Consider the following 19,394-nt stretch of genomic DNA (forward strand, 5'->3'; position numbering starts at 1 on the left):
CAAGTATAATTATAAGATGCTAGAATGATTGTAAAAAAACAAAATGGCAGAGAAATACATAGCCTATAGGAGACAGACACTGACACTAGTAAAAATGAGCAATTGGAGTGCAACCAATAATGAATAGTCTTTAAAAATGCCATCCTCTACAGTTGATCAGCCTAAATGCTATCCTTCGGTAGGCCTAAAGCTGAAGCATGCTTCAAAGCTGTGAATAGCCTGTCCTTCAGGAACCAGCCCTCTTCAATCACCAGATTTTAAACATTCAGATCTTCAGCATAGAGTAACAAAATGCATGCCCTATTAGTCTATCGTTGCAGAAAGATGTGGGTTGAACTGCTGACTGATAGGCCTATTCAAAAAATGACAAGAATGTTAAAGGACTGAAAGCTAAATTACAGCAAAAGGTGGATTATTGGTGAACATTTGTTTAATATTACAAATCTGAGAACAGCATTGACAATCTGTCAGCTTTGAGTTCTGGTGAAAACGGGTGAGAATGGGTTTGGGGTATATCCACGGCTGTGGTTTGGCTGTAGGCACACTGTCTAAATGTCTGAATTTATTTTGTTTTAATATGTTCTATAAATAGGCTATTCAGAACATGTTGTGTCATGACAAAGATTTATTTATTCATAATGTAGCCTATATTCAGGTATACTTTGTGAAAGAGGAAAATAAAAATTCCAAATGTCTGCAAATGACCAGAAGGATTCATGTAGCCAGACTAAATGGTTCCTTCATATTTCTGTAGGACTATTTTTTTTCTTTATAGCAGTTTTAAATGACAAGAACCACTTGCAAAATCTACCAGATCCTTGATGTTCTAATTGGGCAGTGTCTGTCTGCATTTTTTCGATTGGCTAAAGAGAAATGGCGGATTTTTTCCCATTGGTCATCAGCGAGACCGGTAGTTCAAAGCGCGTGCCAACAATACCACTGTAACACTAACTATCTTGTTAGTCTCAAAGAAACATTTTACAAATTTATTTTAAATGATTAATTTTATACAATGCCCCTTTTAGAGCACGATAGGCAGTACTCGATATGTTCCTTAAGGTAGAAGCAGGACAGATCACCAATCACCGCTAGGTCCACATGTGTTGCTAGGAAGATTATGTTAATATATGCAATGCAGCCATCTCTGCAGCTACCATTCTGAGGTAAGATCCACTTGTACGTTTTCATTAAATTAATCAAAACGCAATAGTTCTACCATACCAACTTTAAACTTCCACCACCAGTTAATCTTTCTGTAAGTATTTATTTAGACTTGGCCGTCTTCGGTTGTTTTAGTATCGATAGAAATATGTAGCTTTCTATGGATCGGTTCAAATGTGGTTGTTGTTGTTTAGTCCCACCCAAAATGGAGACTATCCTTCCTTGTTCTACAGCATAGACAGGGCTGGGCCCAAGTAGCCTACAAGGGGGGACGGGAGGGCCTATTCTCAATATTTGGGTCCCATGAAAATGTAATTGGTGTCTCACCAAATTGTTACATGATGCTGGTAGCGTTGTATAGGTTTGTTCTAAAGATGTCCGGAGTCGCTGTCTCTCTCGCCCGTGTTATGTGCGATAATGTGGGTATAGGGACGCCTCAATTGCCCGTGTTTAAGCGGCGTTGATTTTTGTGGTATAGTCCGATTGGAACTCAGAACCTTAGGGGTCAATATAGGGGGGAGTAGACTAAAAACGCTCAATGTTCAACTCAAATCATTTGTGTAATTGCTGTTAAAATTATAGACGGAATCATACCACTGGGCTTTGTTGCAGGAGTTTTGACTCCATTTTTGTCCTGCGCCCTAACGCACATTTTCGTCCGCGTCTGTTGTGTACCCCCATAGAATTATTAGACTGACCGTTCCTTGCGAATAGTGCCGTGCTTGTGCATTTGGTTGACAAGTGAGGTTGCTGACTTCTCCACTGCAGAATTTCCTGTGTTTACTTGTCACCGAATCATGTTACTGTCGTTGTCAAAGCCCGACATTCTCTACCTAGATAGATTAGCCTTGTACACGCTAGCTGACTAGCTTAACCGGTGGTGACAAACATACACCGGTTTAAGCCAGGTAAAAGTATTAAAGAACATAATACACTAAGATTTTGCTATATAAAACCATGCCATTAATTTAACAGACTAGTCGCGATGAACACCATTTTCCCTGTCCAGTAACGTCGGCAAAAATGTCGCATTCAGTTGTCATATCGTATGACATTGCTAATGCTGGGCCTCACTGGAACCTAACGTGATAATTTTAAGCTTTCTCTATACCAAGTTCTCTCACGTCCCCGTGAAGACTTGGTGCACTTTGTAAATTCTATTCGACAAACTGCATTTAAAGGCTGTGTGTTGCAAACCCTACCCCGCACCTCTTATACATTGATAGATGCTGATATGCAACGTTACAGGAACAGCCCTGTCTTTTATTACGTTCTGTGCTGACCAATGCGTCTCTTGCAGCAATCAGCAACCTGGATGGTGTTCTCCAGGTGTGCCATAATTAGGCAAGGGTGAATAGGAGCCCAAGAAAAACCTGCAACAGCGTCATCATGGAAACAAAGCAGGAGTCATCATCTATCTGGAGTCAGACCCCTAGTGCTGAATCTGGCAACGCCACTCAGGTCTGTGTCCATGTCAAGTGCATTAAACTGGTCTTACACTTACAGGGTCAGTGAGTTTGTGGTGGCAAAACAACTCTTCCATTTCAGCCTTCATATTACACATACTTCTTTATGTCCCTGTGACCAAACCAAATGAATGAAAACACATGCTTTCCTCTTTACTCTATATGACTAACTGAGCTTATGTAATATTTGCATAACGAAATGTTTCTACTGAAACGATTTCTTCAATTGTCCATTGATGGATATGGTAGGTTCACTTTGAAGGTGGCACAGTGGCTCAGATCGTGTACAGTGGGGATCAGCAGGACAGGGGCCAGCAGCAGGTGGTCTATGCTGCAGATGGAAGCTCCTACACGTCTGTGGAGTCAGCAGAACACACACTGGTTTATATACACCCAGTGGATGGAACAACACAGGTATGACACAGAGGACTCAGTCCATATGATAAAGGCCATGATGCATGTGCCATAGGAATAGATGGACAGTTTGTGGAATTGCCATCTTTTGGATTAAGGATGGGAAGGGTGGTGCTAAGTCAAATAAATGTAGTAGACAAAGATACTGCCATTATTGCTTCTCTGAATTGCCTCAAACCTTTTCAAATGCATGGATTTACATCATGAGGAGTTGTACATTTGCAGGTGTCCTCTCCTCTCCTAATATGTGAATGCACCAGCACCATACAGACTTTTTTATACCATATTTGGTTTTCCAGGCAGTGTTCGCTGACCAGCCTCAAGTGGCATACATCCAACAGGATGGAACCACCCAGCAGGTGATTTAACCTGAGCAGCTGAATCCACATCCTCCACACAATCAGTTTAGATAAGCCACATGAAAACACATGCTTTACTCTTTACTCTATATGACTAACTGAGCTTATGTAATATTTGCATAACGAAATGTTTCTACTGAAACGATTTCTTCATGCTTTTTTTTCCTTTTTCTTCATGCTTCATTTCTTCAGTTTAGATAAGCCACATGAAAACACATGCTTTACTCTTTACTCTATATGACTAACTGAGCTTATGTAGCAGCAAGTGATTTAACCTGAGCAGCTGAATCCACATCCTCCACACAATCAGTTCAGACAAGCCTTTTATGCTTTGGAAATTATTAAATGATTTTGATGTGAATTTGTTGTTTGACGTTGACTGTTTTTTTTATTTGTTCTAGGTGACAGTCCTGCTACCAAGTGGGCAGAATATGAACACAGCCAACCTGCATGTCCTAAGCAATGTAGCTGATGGCCCTCAGGCCATCCTGGAGCCTGTGACACAGGTGAGGGTGCTCCTAAATTGCCGTCACCATCCACAACGTAGTCACACTGGACTCAGAATGAACTTTAAAGTAGTATGGTCTGAGCAAGCACTGACTCATGGTCTATTGTGCATAACAAATCAGATCAGCTGTGTTGCTGTGCAGAATATTTGTGCTTCAAAACATATCAAATAAGCTGATCTTTTCCTCGGTTTGCCTTTTTAATTGAATGTTTTGAATTCAGTAATTATTTCTTCTCAATCCCAGGGTCAGATGGATGTTTCCAACTCCTCCTTGCCCCCCATGACCAGTGTGGGAGACTCAGCCTCTAGTCCTCTTGGGGCAACAGACTCCACTGTGGATTCTGAAGATGAAGACGATGACGACGACGATGGAAATGATTCTGACCTTGACGACTGGGAGCCTGAACCTCTACAGCCCTTCACTCCTCAAAATCTCTGTGAGTGTCGTGAGCAAGCTGAAAGCTGAATTTACTGATCAGAACTAAAGCTGCAATCATTGTAGTGCAACGGATTACTGGGATTAAACAGTAACTGCCATTTCCTCATAGAACATGTATTGGGTGCTCTTGATGGAATTAATTCTCTGATATTTGTACATATCTCAGAAATGGGTAAACGTGTTGTGTCCCAATACCTCTATAATTAAATTTTATTTCAAAGGAATGAATTCTGTTGAAATCATTGATTTCTTTTATCATCGCACTCCTAATACCTTTCTGGGTATAATCATCTTGTATGTATTGACTTCAGTCAAGCTTCATTCAGTAATTTTTTTCAGTGTGAGTGTGGCTTTAGAATATTGGACTGTATATGCATTATATAGGCTATACATTAATGTTTTGCCTTTATTTCCCCATGAACAGGGTGTGAGGAGTGTAACAAGGCAAACCCCACCGTGTGTTTGAAACATGGGCCCTTGCACCCTATTGCCAGCCGGCCTGTTGTGTCTAAAGCCCGTGCCAGCCTGCCCCTGGTACTCTACATTGACCGCTTCGTGGGCGGGGTCTTCTCTAAGCGCCGCATCCCTAAGCGCACCCAGTTTGGGCCGGTAGAGGGCCGCCTGGTGCGACAGCACCAGCTCAAGGACTCCCACATCCACCTCAAAGCAAGTCCTCCTCTCTGCCTCTCAATCACCTCTACGCCACAATCCCACTAACCCTGTATGAGCCCTCTGTCTGAATACCTGTGATGGCAAGCTGACCCAACATAGTCTACCTAGTCTAGATTTACCAGATACATCCAGAGATATCTGTGGGCGAATTTGGTCTTGATGTGGGACAACTACCATGGGAAGTGTGTTTGAAACATTCTAAACCAGTCCACTGCTATCTAAAGGCAAATGACAAACTCGCTGTTGATTCATGGAAAATCCCCAAGATGAGTTTTGAATATTGGGTTTTAGTGGGGAAGACAGCCTTGTTGCCTTGACCGTCACCACATTACAAAACATTAGACAAGATGTCTTCAAGCGTTGTACTTTCATCATGAAGTGCAGACGTCACATTTAGCCACAACCTTGACATGTACTCTTTAATCTAAAGTGACTGGCAGTGAAGACAGGCAGTACCCACACACTGTATGTTTGGACTGTATAAAATAAATAATATTACTAATGTTATTATTTTATGTGGGCCACACTGACAGTGTTATGTCTAGAATATGTTTTGACAGAAATCTGTTTGTGGAGTGTAGAATAACATAATTGTTTTGTTTCCATGGAGTATTGCTGTAAATAGTATTAATATCTCACTTTCTTTGCTCTCTTGCTAGATGTATGTGCTGGACTCTGATAAAGGTGGAGACAAAAATGAAGATGTATGGCTGGACCTGTCAGATGAGGACCACAGTAATTGGTTGATGTTTGTCCGACCTGCCCAGAATCATCTGGAGCAGAACCTGGTGGCCTACCAATATGGCTCAGAAATCTTCTACACCACCATCAAGAACATCCAGCCCAAACAGGAGCTCAAGGTCAGAGCTCCAGTTGGGCTTGAATGAAGCTGGGAGACCAAAGATAGATGTTTTAATCTGTGATGTTGGGGGGTAGACTACCAAATAATGGAAATAGTACTGTGACTGTTTTGCCTCTGTATATGCTCCTTTTGTCAATAGCTGATTGCCAGACTTTTTCATTGGTAGGTGTGGTATGCTGCTTCATATGCCGAGTTTGTTAATCAGAAAATTCATGATGTCACAGAAGAGGAACGAAAAGGTCAGAATTGCTAAGAAACTGTTCACTGTTATTATGTTGTAGTACTTTCAGTGTGATTTTAGGTGGAGACTGAGATGACTGTATTGTAGCTTTGCCATTGCACTGTACGTGAGCGTTGTGCTGTTGTGCTTGTGGCTCAGTGTTGAGGGAGCAGGAGAAGAACTGGCCGTGCTACGAGTGCAACCGCCGCTTCATGAGCTCTGAGCAGCTGCAGCAGCACCTCAACATGCACGACGACAAGCTGGATCTGGTCAATAGGTAAACAGGCCTTCAGATATGAGCCATGCTATGATCCATCTTTCTGCATCTATCCGCTGGTGTCCTGGCCTGTCTTCATCCTTTTTCTCTGCTGCAGGCCAAAGGGACGCAGTCGAGGGAGGGGTCGGAAGCGTTTCGGGACAGGCAGAAGACCGGGGCGGCCGCCCAAATTCATCCGCCTAGAGACCCCTGCAGAGAGCGCAGAGAAGACAAGGGTATCAAACCATAAAGTGTCGCACACAAACATGGAATTGTGAAATAGCTACTCTTAAATACTCCACCATAAATACATCATTACTGACATTTCTGTATTGTAGATTTAAGGGTAAAATGTTTTTTTAGATTTTTACGATACATAGAAATTATGCAATTTTTCTGTATATCACCCTTTCTGTCATGTATTGCATAATCCTGCATTATATTGGATTTCTATGTCTTTGTGTTGGTGACATGTTTAATATTCGTGGTAGGATATGCTGGTGTTCCCTGGAAGTAAGCTGCCTTATGAGGATAGGACAGATGGAGCCCTGAATGGGCTGAAGGTGGTGGAGCTCGAGCCAGAAGCCATCGCCTCAGAGTTGGAAGGCCGGCTGGAGCCCCAGGTGGACAGTGCGGAGCCCCCAACAGATGGGGAAAGTGACCAGCCAGTGCCCCCACCAGCTGATGCTCTGGAGCCCCTTAAGGAGGACCCCACTCCTGCCGCCCAGCCAGATCCCCATCTCACGCCCCAGGACATGCGCCGAGCCCGGAGGATACGGGTATGACCTCTCCGCCCTCTCTGCTGTCCTAGCTCTCTCTGAAATAGCCTGTCTTAGCTAGTGACTTAGTTATTTAACAGTGTTATATGTATGTATGTATGTATGTATGTATGTGTGTATGTGTGTGCATATGTATGTATGTATGTATGTATGTATGTATGTATGTATGTGTGTGTTTTTCTCTTAAAACTGGCCTGCCTAAAAGATGGACTTACAGGTACGAAATGCCTGGAGGGGGTCAGAAAGGCAAAGTTGGTGTCACGGCACGATGTGGTTTTTGTTCACGTGACATTTGACCGTACATTGGCCACCCCTCCATTCTCCATTGCATTTGTTTGCTCCTCCGTCTCAGTGGAATGTTGTCTGTGCTTCATGTATTTGTCCAGATTTAGGCAAACTCCACCACAGAAAAACATCAGTTTCTCAGAAACCGAGGGTTGTGAACATTGGAACCCTCTAAAGTTCTGCCACGTGCTAGCCTGTCGTGCCCTTTTCTCCTCATCCGTCGTCAGGCGTCGGTTCCTTTCCCGGTAGACTGACTCTGACTCTTTTGCAGAACGCTGCGCTCCAGCACCTGTTCATCCGCAAGTCGTTCCGGCCCTTCAAGTGCTCCCAGTGTGGGAAGGCCTTCCGGGAGAAGGACAAGCTGGACCAGCACCTGCGCTTCCACGGACGCGATGCCTGCGCCCTCACCTGTCACGTGTGCAACAAGGGCTTCCTGAGCACGGGGGCGCTAGAGGACCACTTGCAGCTGCATGCTGACCAGCGCACCTACGCCTGCCTCTTCTGCACCGACTCCTTCGACCGCCTGGAGCTGCTCAAGGAGCACGTCCGAATCCACATGGTGGACGGCTGCTTCTCCTGCCCCTCGTGCAAGAAGAGCTTCACCGACTTCATTCAGGTAGAGCAAAAAATACAGGCCACTGAGAGGATAGACATGCTCTCAGGTAGTTATCACAAGACTGCCTCATCTTATTCAATGCCTACGAAGGAGATTTGGAAACAATTTCAAAACCTTGCAGTGGACATTTCTATCTTGAAAAGTAACAGTGATCTCTAATGACTGACTGTTGATTACTCATTTTGGCTCACTGTTTTGTACCCTTTGTGGGTGTGGGAAGATGTACACCAGTTGACTGTGTGATGTTGAACTGGCGTGATCTGACGTTTGTTTTTCCGCGCCCCTCTCAGGTGAAGAAGCACGTGCGCAGCTTCCATTCTGAGAAGATCTTCCAGTGCACAGAGTGTGACAAGGCCTTCTGCCGGCCCGACAAGCTGCGCCTGCACATGCTCCGCCACTCCGACCGCAAAGACTTCCTGTGCTCCACCTGTGGCAAACAGTTTAAGGTGAGAAGCCCCTCACTCACTCACTCACTCACATGTCCAACATGTTTATTCAGGACACAAGTCACGGCATGTTGTAAAAGGACAAGGTTCCTCCGACAGAGTAGATAATTAGTAAATGTTGATGAGTGGTATTAATAGGTGGCTAAGCAAATGAGGATCTAATCTCTCTTTTTGTCCCTCTGTTAGAGGAAAGATAAACTCCGTGAGCACATGCAGCGCATGCACAACCCTGAGCGCGAAGCTAAGAAAGCGGACCGTAGTCACCGCTCCAAAGCCCTGAAGCAGAAGGTGCCCACCACCGACTTTGAGAGCTTCATGTTCAAGTGTCGACTCTGCATGATGGGCTTCCGGCGCCGAGGCATGCTGGTAAAGCACCGACCCTGCACCACCACCTCCACCTCCTCCACCTCCACACAGCCCCTGTGGCCTCTCTGCTCTGTGTACTGAGTTAAATCTGTTTGTGTGTGTGCGTGTTTGTGTGTGTGCGTTTGTGTGCGTGTGTGTGTGCGTGTGCATCCGTTTAGGTTAATCATCTGTCCAAGCGTCACCCAGAGATGCGGATTGAGGAGGTACCTGAGCTCACACTGCCCATCATTAAGCCAAACAGGGACTACTTCTGCCAGTACTGTGACAAGGTCAGGAAACATACACTGCTCCTTACTCAGCTCAATAAATGTCAGTATTTGAAAATGAGCTGAAGATAACGGAAAATTTTATTTCATTGCTTAAATCTGTTTGGAGTTTTTAAATTTGCATGGTTGCATAAATCCAGATCTTTAAGAAGACCTGCCATCATATCAAATGAATCTGATATGCATCTCGCACCACAGCTAAACATTTTCCTGAGTGTGTAAATCATTTGTGTGTGTGTGTGTGTTTGTTTTCTGCTGCAGGTGTATAAAAGTGCTAGTAAGAGAAAAGCACATATCTTGAAGAACCATCCCGGGGCAGAGCTGCCACCCAGTATCCGCAAGCTGCGGCCTGCCGGCCCCGGAGAGCCCGACCCCATGCTGAGCACGCACACGCAGCTGACCGGCACCATCGCCACAGCTCCCGTCTGCTGCCCACACTGCGCCAAGCAGTACAGCAGCAAAGTGAGTGGCAGCACAGCGGTTATCTCATGCCCACACATAAACACGTGCCTTCACACACGCGCTGACAGACATGCATCCCACGGGGACTATGAACACTGTGATTAAGGGAGATGTTCACCATCCGTCGTGTGTGTGTGTGTATGTGTGTGTGTGGGTGATTTATTGTTCTTTCTTTTTGCTCCAGACAAAGATGGTTCAGCACATCCGTAAGAAGCACCCAGAGTTTGCTCAGATGGCCAACAGCATCCAGGCCCCTCTGGCCACTGCAGTCATCAGCAGCACCCCTGCGGTCATCACCACCGACAGCACCACTGCAGAGGCCGTTGTGGTGAGACGCGTTCATGCTCACAGACATAAATGTATCATTTTGACATTGGTAGTAATTATGAAGATGGCGGTCTTAAAGTAAGATAAGTATTGGTCACATGCTACCCAGCTATCCTGTCATCAAACATTACAAGAACATGGTATTATTATGAGATGACATTATTATCACAGGAAGGCAGTTGGCATGATTTTGATAATATAGTCTTATGAAAGAGAGATCTATCATTTGTGTCTGGGATTTCACCTGATTGACATGGACTGAACTGCATATGTATAAAACCAGCTTGTTTGTGTGTGTTCTAGACCACAGACCTGCTGACCCAGGCCATGACCGAGCTGTCCCAGACTCTTGGGTCGGACTACCGAGCAGCTCAGGGCGATTACCAGCGCATCCAGTACATCCCCGTCTCACAGGCCGCCGGAGGCCTCGCCCAGCCACAGCACATCCAGCTGCAGGTGGTGCAGGTGGCTCCGGTACGGACCTCTCTAGCCGTTTCTTTCTTTCTTTCTTTCTTTCTTTCTTTCTTTCTTTCTCTCCCATTCTCACGCTCTTTCTCTCTCTTGCGCCCTTTCTGTCCTCAGTATAAAAATTGTATATATATATCATATATTAAATAAAAAAATAAAATAAATATAATATATGCCTAATTTGTGTATCAACAGTTATTCTTCCCCAAAAATGTCTTTTGTTGAGTTCTTTGCAGATTCCTGTTAGCTACTAGTGAAACTGAAGGGCTTTTTCCTCTGCAGGCCTCCTCTCCCCACTCCCAGCACTCCACGGTGGATGTGAGTCAGCTGCACGACCCCCATGGCTACAGCCAGCACTCCATCCAGGTGCAGCACATCCAGGTGGCGGAGCCCACGGGGAGCTCTGTCCAGGGCAGCGCATCAGTAAGTCACATGGCCACAGCTCACATTCATCCAGCACAGAGGCATATCAGCCAGCACATAGCAATATCATCCAGCACATAGCAATATCATCCAGCACATAGCAATATCATCAGAGGCATATCAGCCAGCACATAGCAATATCATCCCACACATACTGTAGCAATATCATCCAACACATAGCAATATCATCTAACACATAGGAATATCATCCAACACATAGCATTATCATCCAACACATAGGAATATCATCCAACACATAGCAATATCATCCAACACATAGGAATATCATCCAGCACATAGCAATATCATCCAACACATAGGAATATCATCCAACACATAGGAATATCATCCAACACATAGGAATATCATCCAACACATAGGAATATCATCCAGCACATACTGTAGCAATATCATCCAGCACATACTGTAGCAATATCATCCAGCACATACTGTAGCAATATCATCCAGCACATAGCAGTAACTCAATTTCACTGTGTAATCTTGAAACATGAAAGTGCACATTCTATACTACTTTACACTTTAAGTGCCAGTGCTCATTCTGGTAGATGTTAGCACAAGATCATGCAGATGGAGACTCCAAATGACTGAAGAATGAGCAGGTTTATTTGTCTTCTGCTTCATGCCTCCAGAACCTAGGATGGGCCCAGAGGCCATATGTTTGTTCAAAGTATATACAGTGATGGTATACTGTCTTGTCTGATCTACACATGAAACAGATTTTTCTCTATTATCAAAGTTCAAAGGTGTTTGTTCATTATCTTATCAGTGTGAATTGAAAGCTGTTGTTGTGTTCTCACATGAATACCCATCGGCAATTCCTTTCCCCCCGTACCGATAGCAGGTATCTGGGCAGCCTCTAAGCCCCTCCTCTCAGCAGACCACTCAAGAGCTTAGCCCCACCCAGCTGACCCCCGTGACCTTGGCGCAGAGTCACACGCTACAGACCTCCTCAAATCAGGTGCAAGGGACTGTTCAGCATACTTACCTACCCAGCAACTGGAACTACAGGAGTTATCGTAAGTCAATCTACCGCAGTGGAGTCTGTCACAGTAATTAGATCAATTACATTTGACCCTGAATGGGTAACATGAACCTTGATAAACAAAACTGCTAACAGGACCACTACTTTTACCTATGTGGTATCACTTGACATTTGGAGTAATTTCATAAAATGAAATGACTGAAGTTTGTTGTTCAACCACAACAAAATTGAATTTTGTGGTTGCCATATGTTACCAAAGTTCAAGGTCTGGTTCATGTGATGCCGAAAGTAAAGGATTAAGATGAAGAGGGGAAATAGTTATTTTCTGTGTACATAGATTTTAATAAGACATAAGTCCTTATGTGAATATTATACCAAAAAACAAAAATACCTGAGGCATATGGGTTTGTTTTATGTGTGATTGATGCATAGTCAAAAGCAATTTATCTGAGATGATACTGAGCCTTGTATACTGTGTGAATTTGTGATTTGTGTATGTGCTTGTGTGCGCCTGCAGCCTCAGAGATCCAGATGATGGCGCTGCCTCATGCCCAGTATGTGATCGCAGAGGCCAGCACCCCAGGAAGCGGTGGAAACAGCAGTCAGGTGAAGACTGTGAGTGGAAGCATATCTGTTAACTTGTAATCACAGAACTTCTCATTTTTATTGCACAAGGCAAACAAATGTAGATACAAAAGAATGTATTGGGAAGTGTACTAATACACCCACACCCACACACACACACACATAGTTTACACATTGTTCCACAGGATTGTCAAGTTCCTGGGGGTATTTAGAAGGTAAATTCACATAGTTTGATGTTTGTTGATGTTCACTGTTTTTGTGTGTGTGTGTGTGTGTGTGTGTGTGTGTGCGAGAGCAGACGCACTATGTGATCTCGGAGGGCCAGGCAGAGCTGGAAGGGAAGCCCAGTGGTGCGGCCGCCAGCGGGACTCAGACGCACCCCGAGTCCCTGGAGCAGCCGCCGCCCACACAGTATATCATCACCACCACCACCAACGGCTCCAACGAAGTCCACATCACCAAACCCTGAGCTACGCACGCAGACACACACACACACACACACACACACACACACACACACACACACACACACACACACACACACACACACACATACACATAAATGCTCCTCCAATGGGAATCGAATCGCATCAGATGCACAGGACAGCCATGCGAACCTGAACACAAACACCTGACCACATCCACATACGCCGCCAGACTGTTAGGGTGATCTCTACTGCATGCAGACCCTACCACTGAAAGCTCCTTCCTTGAACTGACCAGAAGTGGAGAGACGTGCATACAAACACTAGCACACAGCCCCTTGGACACCCAGAGCTGTCAGCTCACGTGGAATTCCTGAGAAGCAAGCTGCTAAATCAGAAGAGGACCGTGTACGAATCAGAAGAGGACAAAGTGGCCAGTGGATGAGATGGTTGTTTAACTTGCAAAGTTTTGGTTTGGAGGTGATTGTGATCCGATGCTAGGTATGACCTACAGATGCCCTTGACATCCATGTATTGGAACAGATCCTGGTGTGATCTGATGAGGTTCTGGTGGAGCTGTCCGACTGGCAGCTCACTGCTGGGACTTTTCGGACATTTCCTTTGATCTTCTGACCTGTTGTTCCACTTTGACCAAGCCCATGGCACTGTGAAAGCCAAGATCATGCGAAAACCACACAACATGTAGCACTGGTTTGGTCTTAGTTGGCACCGTTGTGCTGTAAGAAGGCAGAAGGTCTGATGGGAAATTCAAGTTGTGTATGGTTACGTTTTCTTTTAGCAAATCTAAACCTAGATTGAAGTCCAAAAAGACTGATTTCTGAATTTCTGAACATTCGAGAGATCACCGAGCATTGGAATCAAAATGCTTGCATGATAGGCCAAATTACAATTTCTTTCTACTCTGATCTATATAACAACCTTAAATTATAATGTCTCCTCTGCCAAGGAACTACTTGACTCAGTCTCTGAGTGCAGTCGTGGGGAATTCTGATGAAGGCTCAGAGACTCCCACGTCCCACCCATTTACAGAGCAGAAAACAGCACACACGTTACAAGGCTTATCTGCACTGAAAGGGAGTTTCTTTCTCACTGTAACCCATCTCAGTTCCAGTCTGAGTAATGCTTGAGAGCGTATTGTTTTTTGTTTTTTTTCAGGGTAGACAACACCTTGTCATGGTATTCTGAAATGAGTTGGGATGGGATGCACTCGGCTGCTGGTGCTAACATCTCATCTTAAACTGCCCATCCCCTTGCTACCCAAAAGGGAAATTCCTTTGAATATTTATAAAAAGACAGTTTGTCAAACTGGACTTGTACAATGTAAAAATAAGAGATAGCTGTATTATGAACTTCCTGTACAGGTAACGTTACCCCTGTCTGTTTCCAAGTGAACTCATTCTTGTTGTAATTTGTGTTGAGAAAATTAAACGATGTTTTTATAGAAACATGGATGCCTCTGCTGTGTGCTGCCTTCATTTGTAAAGCATTTTTAATGACCGACAGGTCCAATATAAGTGCTGCTGGTTATGATTGTTTAGGTGGGAGTTCCCTTCAACTTATATTATTCATTTTAAACTAATACATTTTAAATTAGTAATTTATTAAAAAATATTCAAACGCCTTATGTTATCTGTAGATAATAAGTCTTTTAAATGAGCAGTTTGTACACAGGTTGGAAACTTATCAGTACTCTGACCACATGACCACTTGTTACATTGAGAAAACAATTGTGTTGGTGATCTCGGTGCCACCTCTGAAAATAACCTTGTGTAGTATGAGTGACAGGTTGGGCATGTATGCGCATTCCGGACGCTCCTATGTGCTGGAATGAAGAAAACAAAGAAATAAATGGCAGCGTTTGGTCACACAAATTAATCAGCCGACAGAACTGGTTATGCCAGCTGGGCCAGCTCAATCAATGGAAGATCAGTAGTGTAGGACTTCATAGGAGTAAGTCGCACCAAGCTAATGCCTCAGCTTAGCACAGGCGCTGGAATATGTTGGCAAACACCGAGTGGAGGGAAAGTGGTGGAGCAGCGTGCTTACTGTCGGATGGACACTGGAGTGGACAAGAGAGCGGGCACGCTTATGGCAGGACAGACAAAGTAAGTATGACACACTTTCACTTCTGAAACAACTAATAAGTGAAGCATCCAGCTCTCATGCAATCCAACTCGCACAATTACACAGCAGGTGATCTGTAGAGTTGTTTTTATAGTTATTATCAATAAACTAGAAAGGAGACATTTTTATTTGACAGAATTGAGTGTCTTTTGGGCTCAGATTCTGGGTGATTATGAAATGCACAATTCTAAAATGACATTGCTAGTAATTCCGAAAAAACATTTTTTCCAAATGCCTCTACTTATTTCCCCAACCTGGTGTCCGTGTGGGTTCTCTGGGACTGGATGCAGGGCGCTCAGGCTGGAGTGGTGCTGCCTTATCCCCGTGGCAACGCTGTGGCTGGTGGTGCAGGAGGAGGCCCCCCTGTACCCTTCAGTGGACCTGGCTGAGGTCAGGGTCAGACTGCTGTTGGTTGCAGGACTGTGCCTATTGGTGGGCCTTGGAGTCCTGGCCCTCAGGTACAACAACCCCACTGCCCAACTCCAAGAGCACCAGGTCGGCATCTGTCACTGATCAGCATACATTCTGTTTTCTATTCATTACAATTTGTGAGGTTGTAAATACATGTTTCATATTTCAAATATTTGCTTAGTGGGTAGTACTGCTTCTGAATATTCCTGTGGTCTGCAGAAAGAAGTCTTGTCCTCAACACATAGTAATATGGTGATGGCAAGACAGAATGCCATGAACACACAGACATGGTGAGCCTGATGATACTGTTTAATGTTACATGTTAAAGTGAATCTGATCACCAAGAATGCATTATCTTATATTGCTGTACATTCTAGCCATACTTCTATCTGTAACAATCTGACATGAACAAAATGATTAACTCAAACTGTCACCCTTCAGCATGCCTGGAGGGGGCGCTGTGGGACTCCCAGGCCCTGCAGTCCAGGCCCTTATGGACTGTCTGGTGCTGTCACTGCTCCAGGAGCCTGAGCTCACCTTGTCCCCCTTCAGTGTGCTTCCCCTCGTCTCCAAGCTGGAGGTCGGTTACACCCGCAGGGGACTGAAAGTGACACCGCTCACAGCTTATCACTTCCTTTTAAACACTGCTTGTGCAATGTTGGTAATGTGGTATTACTGGAATGCAGTAATGCCCTGCCATGTTATCATTAGCTGTGTCTTTTGTGGGCAGTGATACATACCTCCTCTGTATTAAAGACATGTTCTCACAGGTGATTTCCCTCTCATGTGCCTGCTTTATTCTCTGTTTTGGACAGGCATTATCAAAAGCACTCCAGAGGGCAGATGCCCTTTGGGACCCACCGTTGCCAGAGAGACAAGGGCAGGAAGAAAACAAGGATGATGTCATAAAAGAAAGGATTAAGGATATAAACACGTATCTAAAGGAAAGGTAAAATAATTTCTGATCATCTGGGTTTCCCTTTAAAAATCACCCGTCCTTGAGTTATGAGTGTAATTTGGATAGGATTATTCAGTGTTTATTCACATAGAGACTTTCTACTAATTTATACTGAACACATGCATCTTAATTTATATCCATATCCAGTCGTTTTCAGATATTTCTTTCTAATTGATGATACTGTGGGAAGATATTATTTCTGTTTCATTACGTTTCTCTTCCATAATCGTTATAAGCGAGGCTGTTCACATGGCAGCAATTTTGATAGCACCTTTGGGAAAGTTTTTTTTGGTCATAAAATATCAGCCTCCTCTCCAAGGAAGGAAAGAAAATGCCTATAAATTCACATTGCATGGTCAGGCCTTCCTTAAAGCGGTCATCTAGAATCATTAAACATTAAAAATGACAAAAACATTGTGAACTCGCAGATTTATTAAACTCTTCAATATGATGTGCATTACATTGTTTTGTGTGTTTCTGTGGTGACCGTGAAAGCAAACAGTGAATAAATGTTAAGATGATCCAAAGACAAAGCATCAGTTATGCTTTTTCCAGTAACGTTCAGTATGAAAATGAGTGGTTAGGGAGATAGGTCTGATTTATTGCAGTATGAAAACTCAAAGCCACTAAAACAGATCTCCAGTTTAGGCAGGATTTAACAATGTGGGACACCGTTTTTCTAAGACTGAATGCTTTGTCACACTCAAATGAAAATTCTGTCTCCAGGATGTAATTTGAATTACATTCCCTCATCCAACATACATATAGTCATACAGTATAGTGACCACTGATGACATTTTTTTTTTTGAAAAACATGTGACATTTGCCACTTTATTTGACACAATATTCACTATGGCTATGTGGTTATTTCCTGTATATCTGGTTGGATATTGTGTGTGTGTGCCTGTGTGCGTGTGTGTGTCTGTTTGTGTGTATGTCTGTGTGCGTGTGGGGGGGGGGGGGGTGTAGACTTGAGGCCCTCCACTGTCTACAGCAGCTACAGACTGAGTTTGAGGCCTGTGTTCAGGACACACATGGCCAGCTGCAGAAGCACTGGACCCAGCTGGAGGAGCTGCACGTCAGCGTCACCATCAGCCCCACGCACACCGACAGCCTCCCGGAGTCCAGCCAGGCGCTCACGGACACCCAGGTAACGGCCCTCACAGCAACAAACACATATGAGGTGGAACTGAGTGCTCATTTGTTACACAGTAACACGTGTATAGTTTGTCACGAGCAGGCCTACACCTGTGTATAAGGTGCGCTCTGCTCATGTTCTCTGTCCTGTGTACTTTTGACTCTCTTGCTGATATTACTCATCGGTCGTGTGCTTGTGGGGGACAGCGTTTGTTTTCAGAACTGGACCGCTCCAAGAGCAGTGTTCAACAATGTCAGACATCCCAGGCTGCCAACTCAAAGATCCTTAAGGTGAACTATAAATTGAAACATAAACAAAACACACACTCACGCCGTTCGTGTGCAGTAGACACTTTGGTTTTAAGTGTCTGTGTGTGTTTGTGACATCACCACAGAATTTAGACCACAGCTGGCTTGAGCTGAGTAAGACTGTGAACACCGAGCTGCTCTGCCCAAGCTGGACCTCAGATCTACTCCAATCCAACAATGACAAGGTAGTGGCATATACACCACCAGTGCTTTTAACTGTAGCAGATGTACTTTGTTTGAAGTGCATTTATCTTAGTGTAAATTGGTATCCACCTTTGTTCAATCACATTTTCTGATAATGTTTGACATTTCTATACATGAATCTCGTTTCCCCCTCCAACAGGTTAATGATGTTCTTCAGAACTCAACGTCTTTGGAGCAACAGACATCTACATTTGTGGTGCATTTAAAGGGTCTTGAGAAAGCAGTGAGTTTAGACAAGAAGCAGATCACCAGATCTAGTTCTCTGCCTGCCAATAGGTCTGTGCAAGATACCACTCATCAGTCAGCCTTTGAGAAATCAATCAAAACCCTCTTCAGAGTGAAATCTACTGGATTTCGTGGCCTGAGAAGAAAAAGGAAATGAACTTTGAACCTGGCACTTTTTGTGTGAACAGTGCAAATTGGATACTTGAGGAGTCTCTGTTATATGGATATGTATGCTATGGCCAACTGTGCAATAGTTTTTCATGAAGGATTATATGTTTTTGTCAATAAGGAATGTACATTTTTGTCAATGAGTATAGTGTCAGGTAAATAATATTTTATTAAAATACTTATTTTCATATTTACACAATCACAACTTGTTTCTCTGACTGCTTTGAGAAAAGGAGTGCTTTCATAACTTGGGTGTGGTTTACAGAAGAGATAAGAAAAAAGGATGAGTGATTTGGAAAACTACTGAGAATGTAGATGGAAGGATAAGCCAAACCAAACTTCAGAACTGCCAAAGGTGTATATCTTGACAGTAGCAAGGTACAAAATAGTTTCGACCTGCAAAAGCTAAACCAAACAGGCTGACAACAGTAACATTCATTGAACTGATTAAGGTTTGATATCCACCGTAAAGAACATTTCAATACATTTTGTAATATCTATTTAGATATATCTCTTCCATTGGACAGGTAGCTCCAATATAGTTTCTGCACAAGTGTGACAATAACAACCACTAGGAGGCAACATTGAGCTATTTATATCAGGGCATGACCTCATGCACAACAGTTCCAGGGCGCTGATACAGTGCTGTGGTCTTCTCCCTCCTTCCTTTGTGATATCACAGATCATGGCACAGAGCTTTCCACCATCCCTAGAGTGAAGTGCAAAAGCATCTGCTCACTGTTTAAAACACATGCCTTCTTTAAGAGTTCTTGTAAAGATGATGTATGGGATGAAGATGATGTATGGGATGAGGTGTCCTTTTTTACGCATCCTTTTCCTGGCCTAATATTTTTCAATATGTCTTAAAAGTTAGTCTACAGTTGGATAGCACCAGGTGTGGTGAGCTATAGTTTTGTGTTTGTATAGAAAAGATATGATAGGTCACATTACAGTGACAGGGTGAAGTAAGCCATCAAGCCTTCACATCAAGTGTAGGTGAGTGGATGAGATGTACTTGTACAGTAGATG

General features: G+C 43.9%; 2 protein-coding genes across 6 annotated transcripts; both read left to right on the plus strand.

Moving 5' to 3' along the window:
- Positions 1 to 1,116: 1,116 nt before the first annotated feature.
- On the plus strand, positions 1,117 to 14,278 carry prdm10 (PR domain containing 10). Of its 5 annotated transcripts, none has more exons than XM_048265598.1 (23): positions 1,117 to 1,163; positions 2,462 to 2,622; positions 2,877 to 3,041; positions 3,341 to 3,400; positions 3,802 to 3,906; positions 4,153 to 4,345; positions 4,772 to 5,013; positions 5,679 to 5,879; positions 6,048 to 6,120; positions 6,261 to 6,378; positions 6,476 to 6,593; positions 6,849 to 7,136; positions 7,693 to 8,037; positions 8,328 to 8,483; positions 8,670 to 8,849; positions 9,008 to 9,118; positions 9,377 to 9,577; positions 9,762 to 9,905; positions 10,208 to 10,378; positions 10,655 to 10,795; positions 11,655 to 11,832; positions 12,316 to 12,413; positions 12,682 to 14,278. In XM_048265598.1, exons 2-23 carry the CDS (start codon positions 2,551 to 2,553, stop codon positions 12,850 to 12,852), a joined length of 3,531 nt encoding a protein of 1,176 aa, XP_048121555.1. In that variant the 5' UTR covers positions 1,117 to 1,163; positions 2,462 to 2,550; the 3' UTR covers positions 12,853 to 14,278. The 5 variants fall into 5 exon arrangements, with proteins under 5 accessions (XP_048121555.1, XP_048121554.1, XP_048121558.1 ...); XM_048265597.1 differs by lacking the exon at positions 1,117 to 1,163 and adding an exon at positions 1,171 to 1,255; XM_048265601.1 differs by lacking the exon at positions 1,117 to 1,163 and adding an exon at positions 1,171 to 1,255 and having other exon boundaries at positions 12,316 to 12,404.
- Positions 14,279 to 14,775: 497 nt separating this feature from the next.
- Positions 14,776 to 18,549, plus strand: si:ch211-151h10.2 (uncharacterized protein LOC567699 homolog). The gene is made up of 9 exons (XM_048265077.1): positions 14,776 to 14,934; positions 15,244 to 15,448; positions 15,584 to 15,654; positions 15,806 to 15,944; positions 16,180 to 16,313; positions 17,292 to 17,472; positions 17,667 to 17,750; positions 17,855 to 17,953; positions 18,112 to 18,549. Exons 1-9 carry the CDS (start codon positions 14,798 to 14,800, stop codon positions 18,352 to 18,354), a joined length of 1,293 nt encoding a protein of 430 aa, XP_048121034.1. The 5' UTR covers positions 14,776 to 14,797; the 3' UTR covers positions 18,355 to 18,549.
- Positions 18,550 to 19,394: the final 845 nt, after the last annotated feature.

This window comes from Alosa alosa, chromosome 15, assembly GCF_017589495.1.
Source record: "Alosa alosa isolate M-15738 ecotype Scorff River chromosome 15, AALO_Geno_1.1, whole genome shotgun sequence".
In the NCBI taxonomy this organism is placed as follows: Eukaryota; Metazoa; Chordata; class Actinopteri; order Clupeiformes; family Clupeidae; genus Alosa; species Alosa alosa.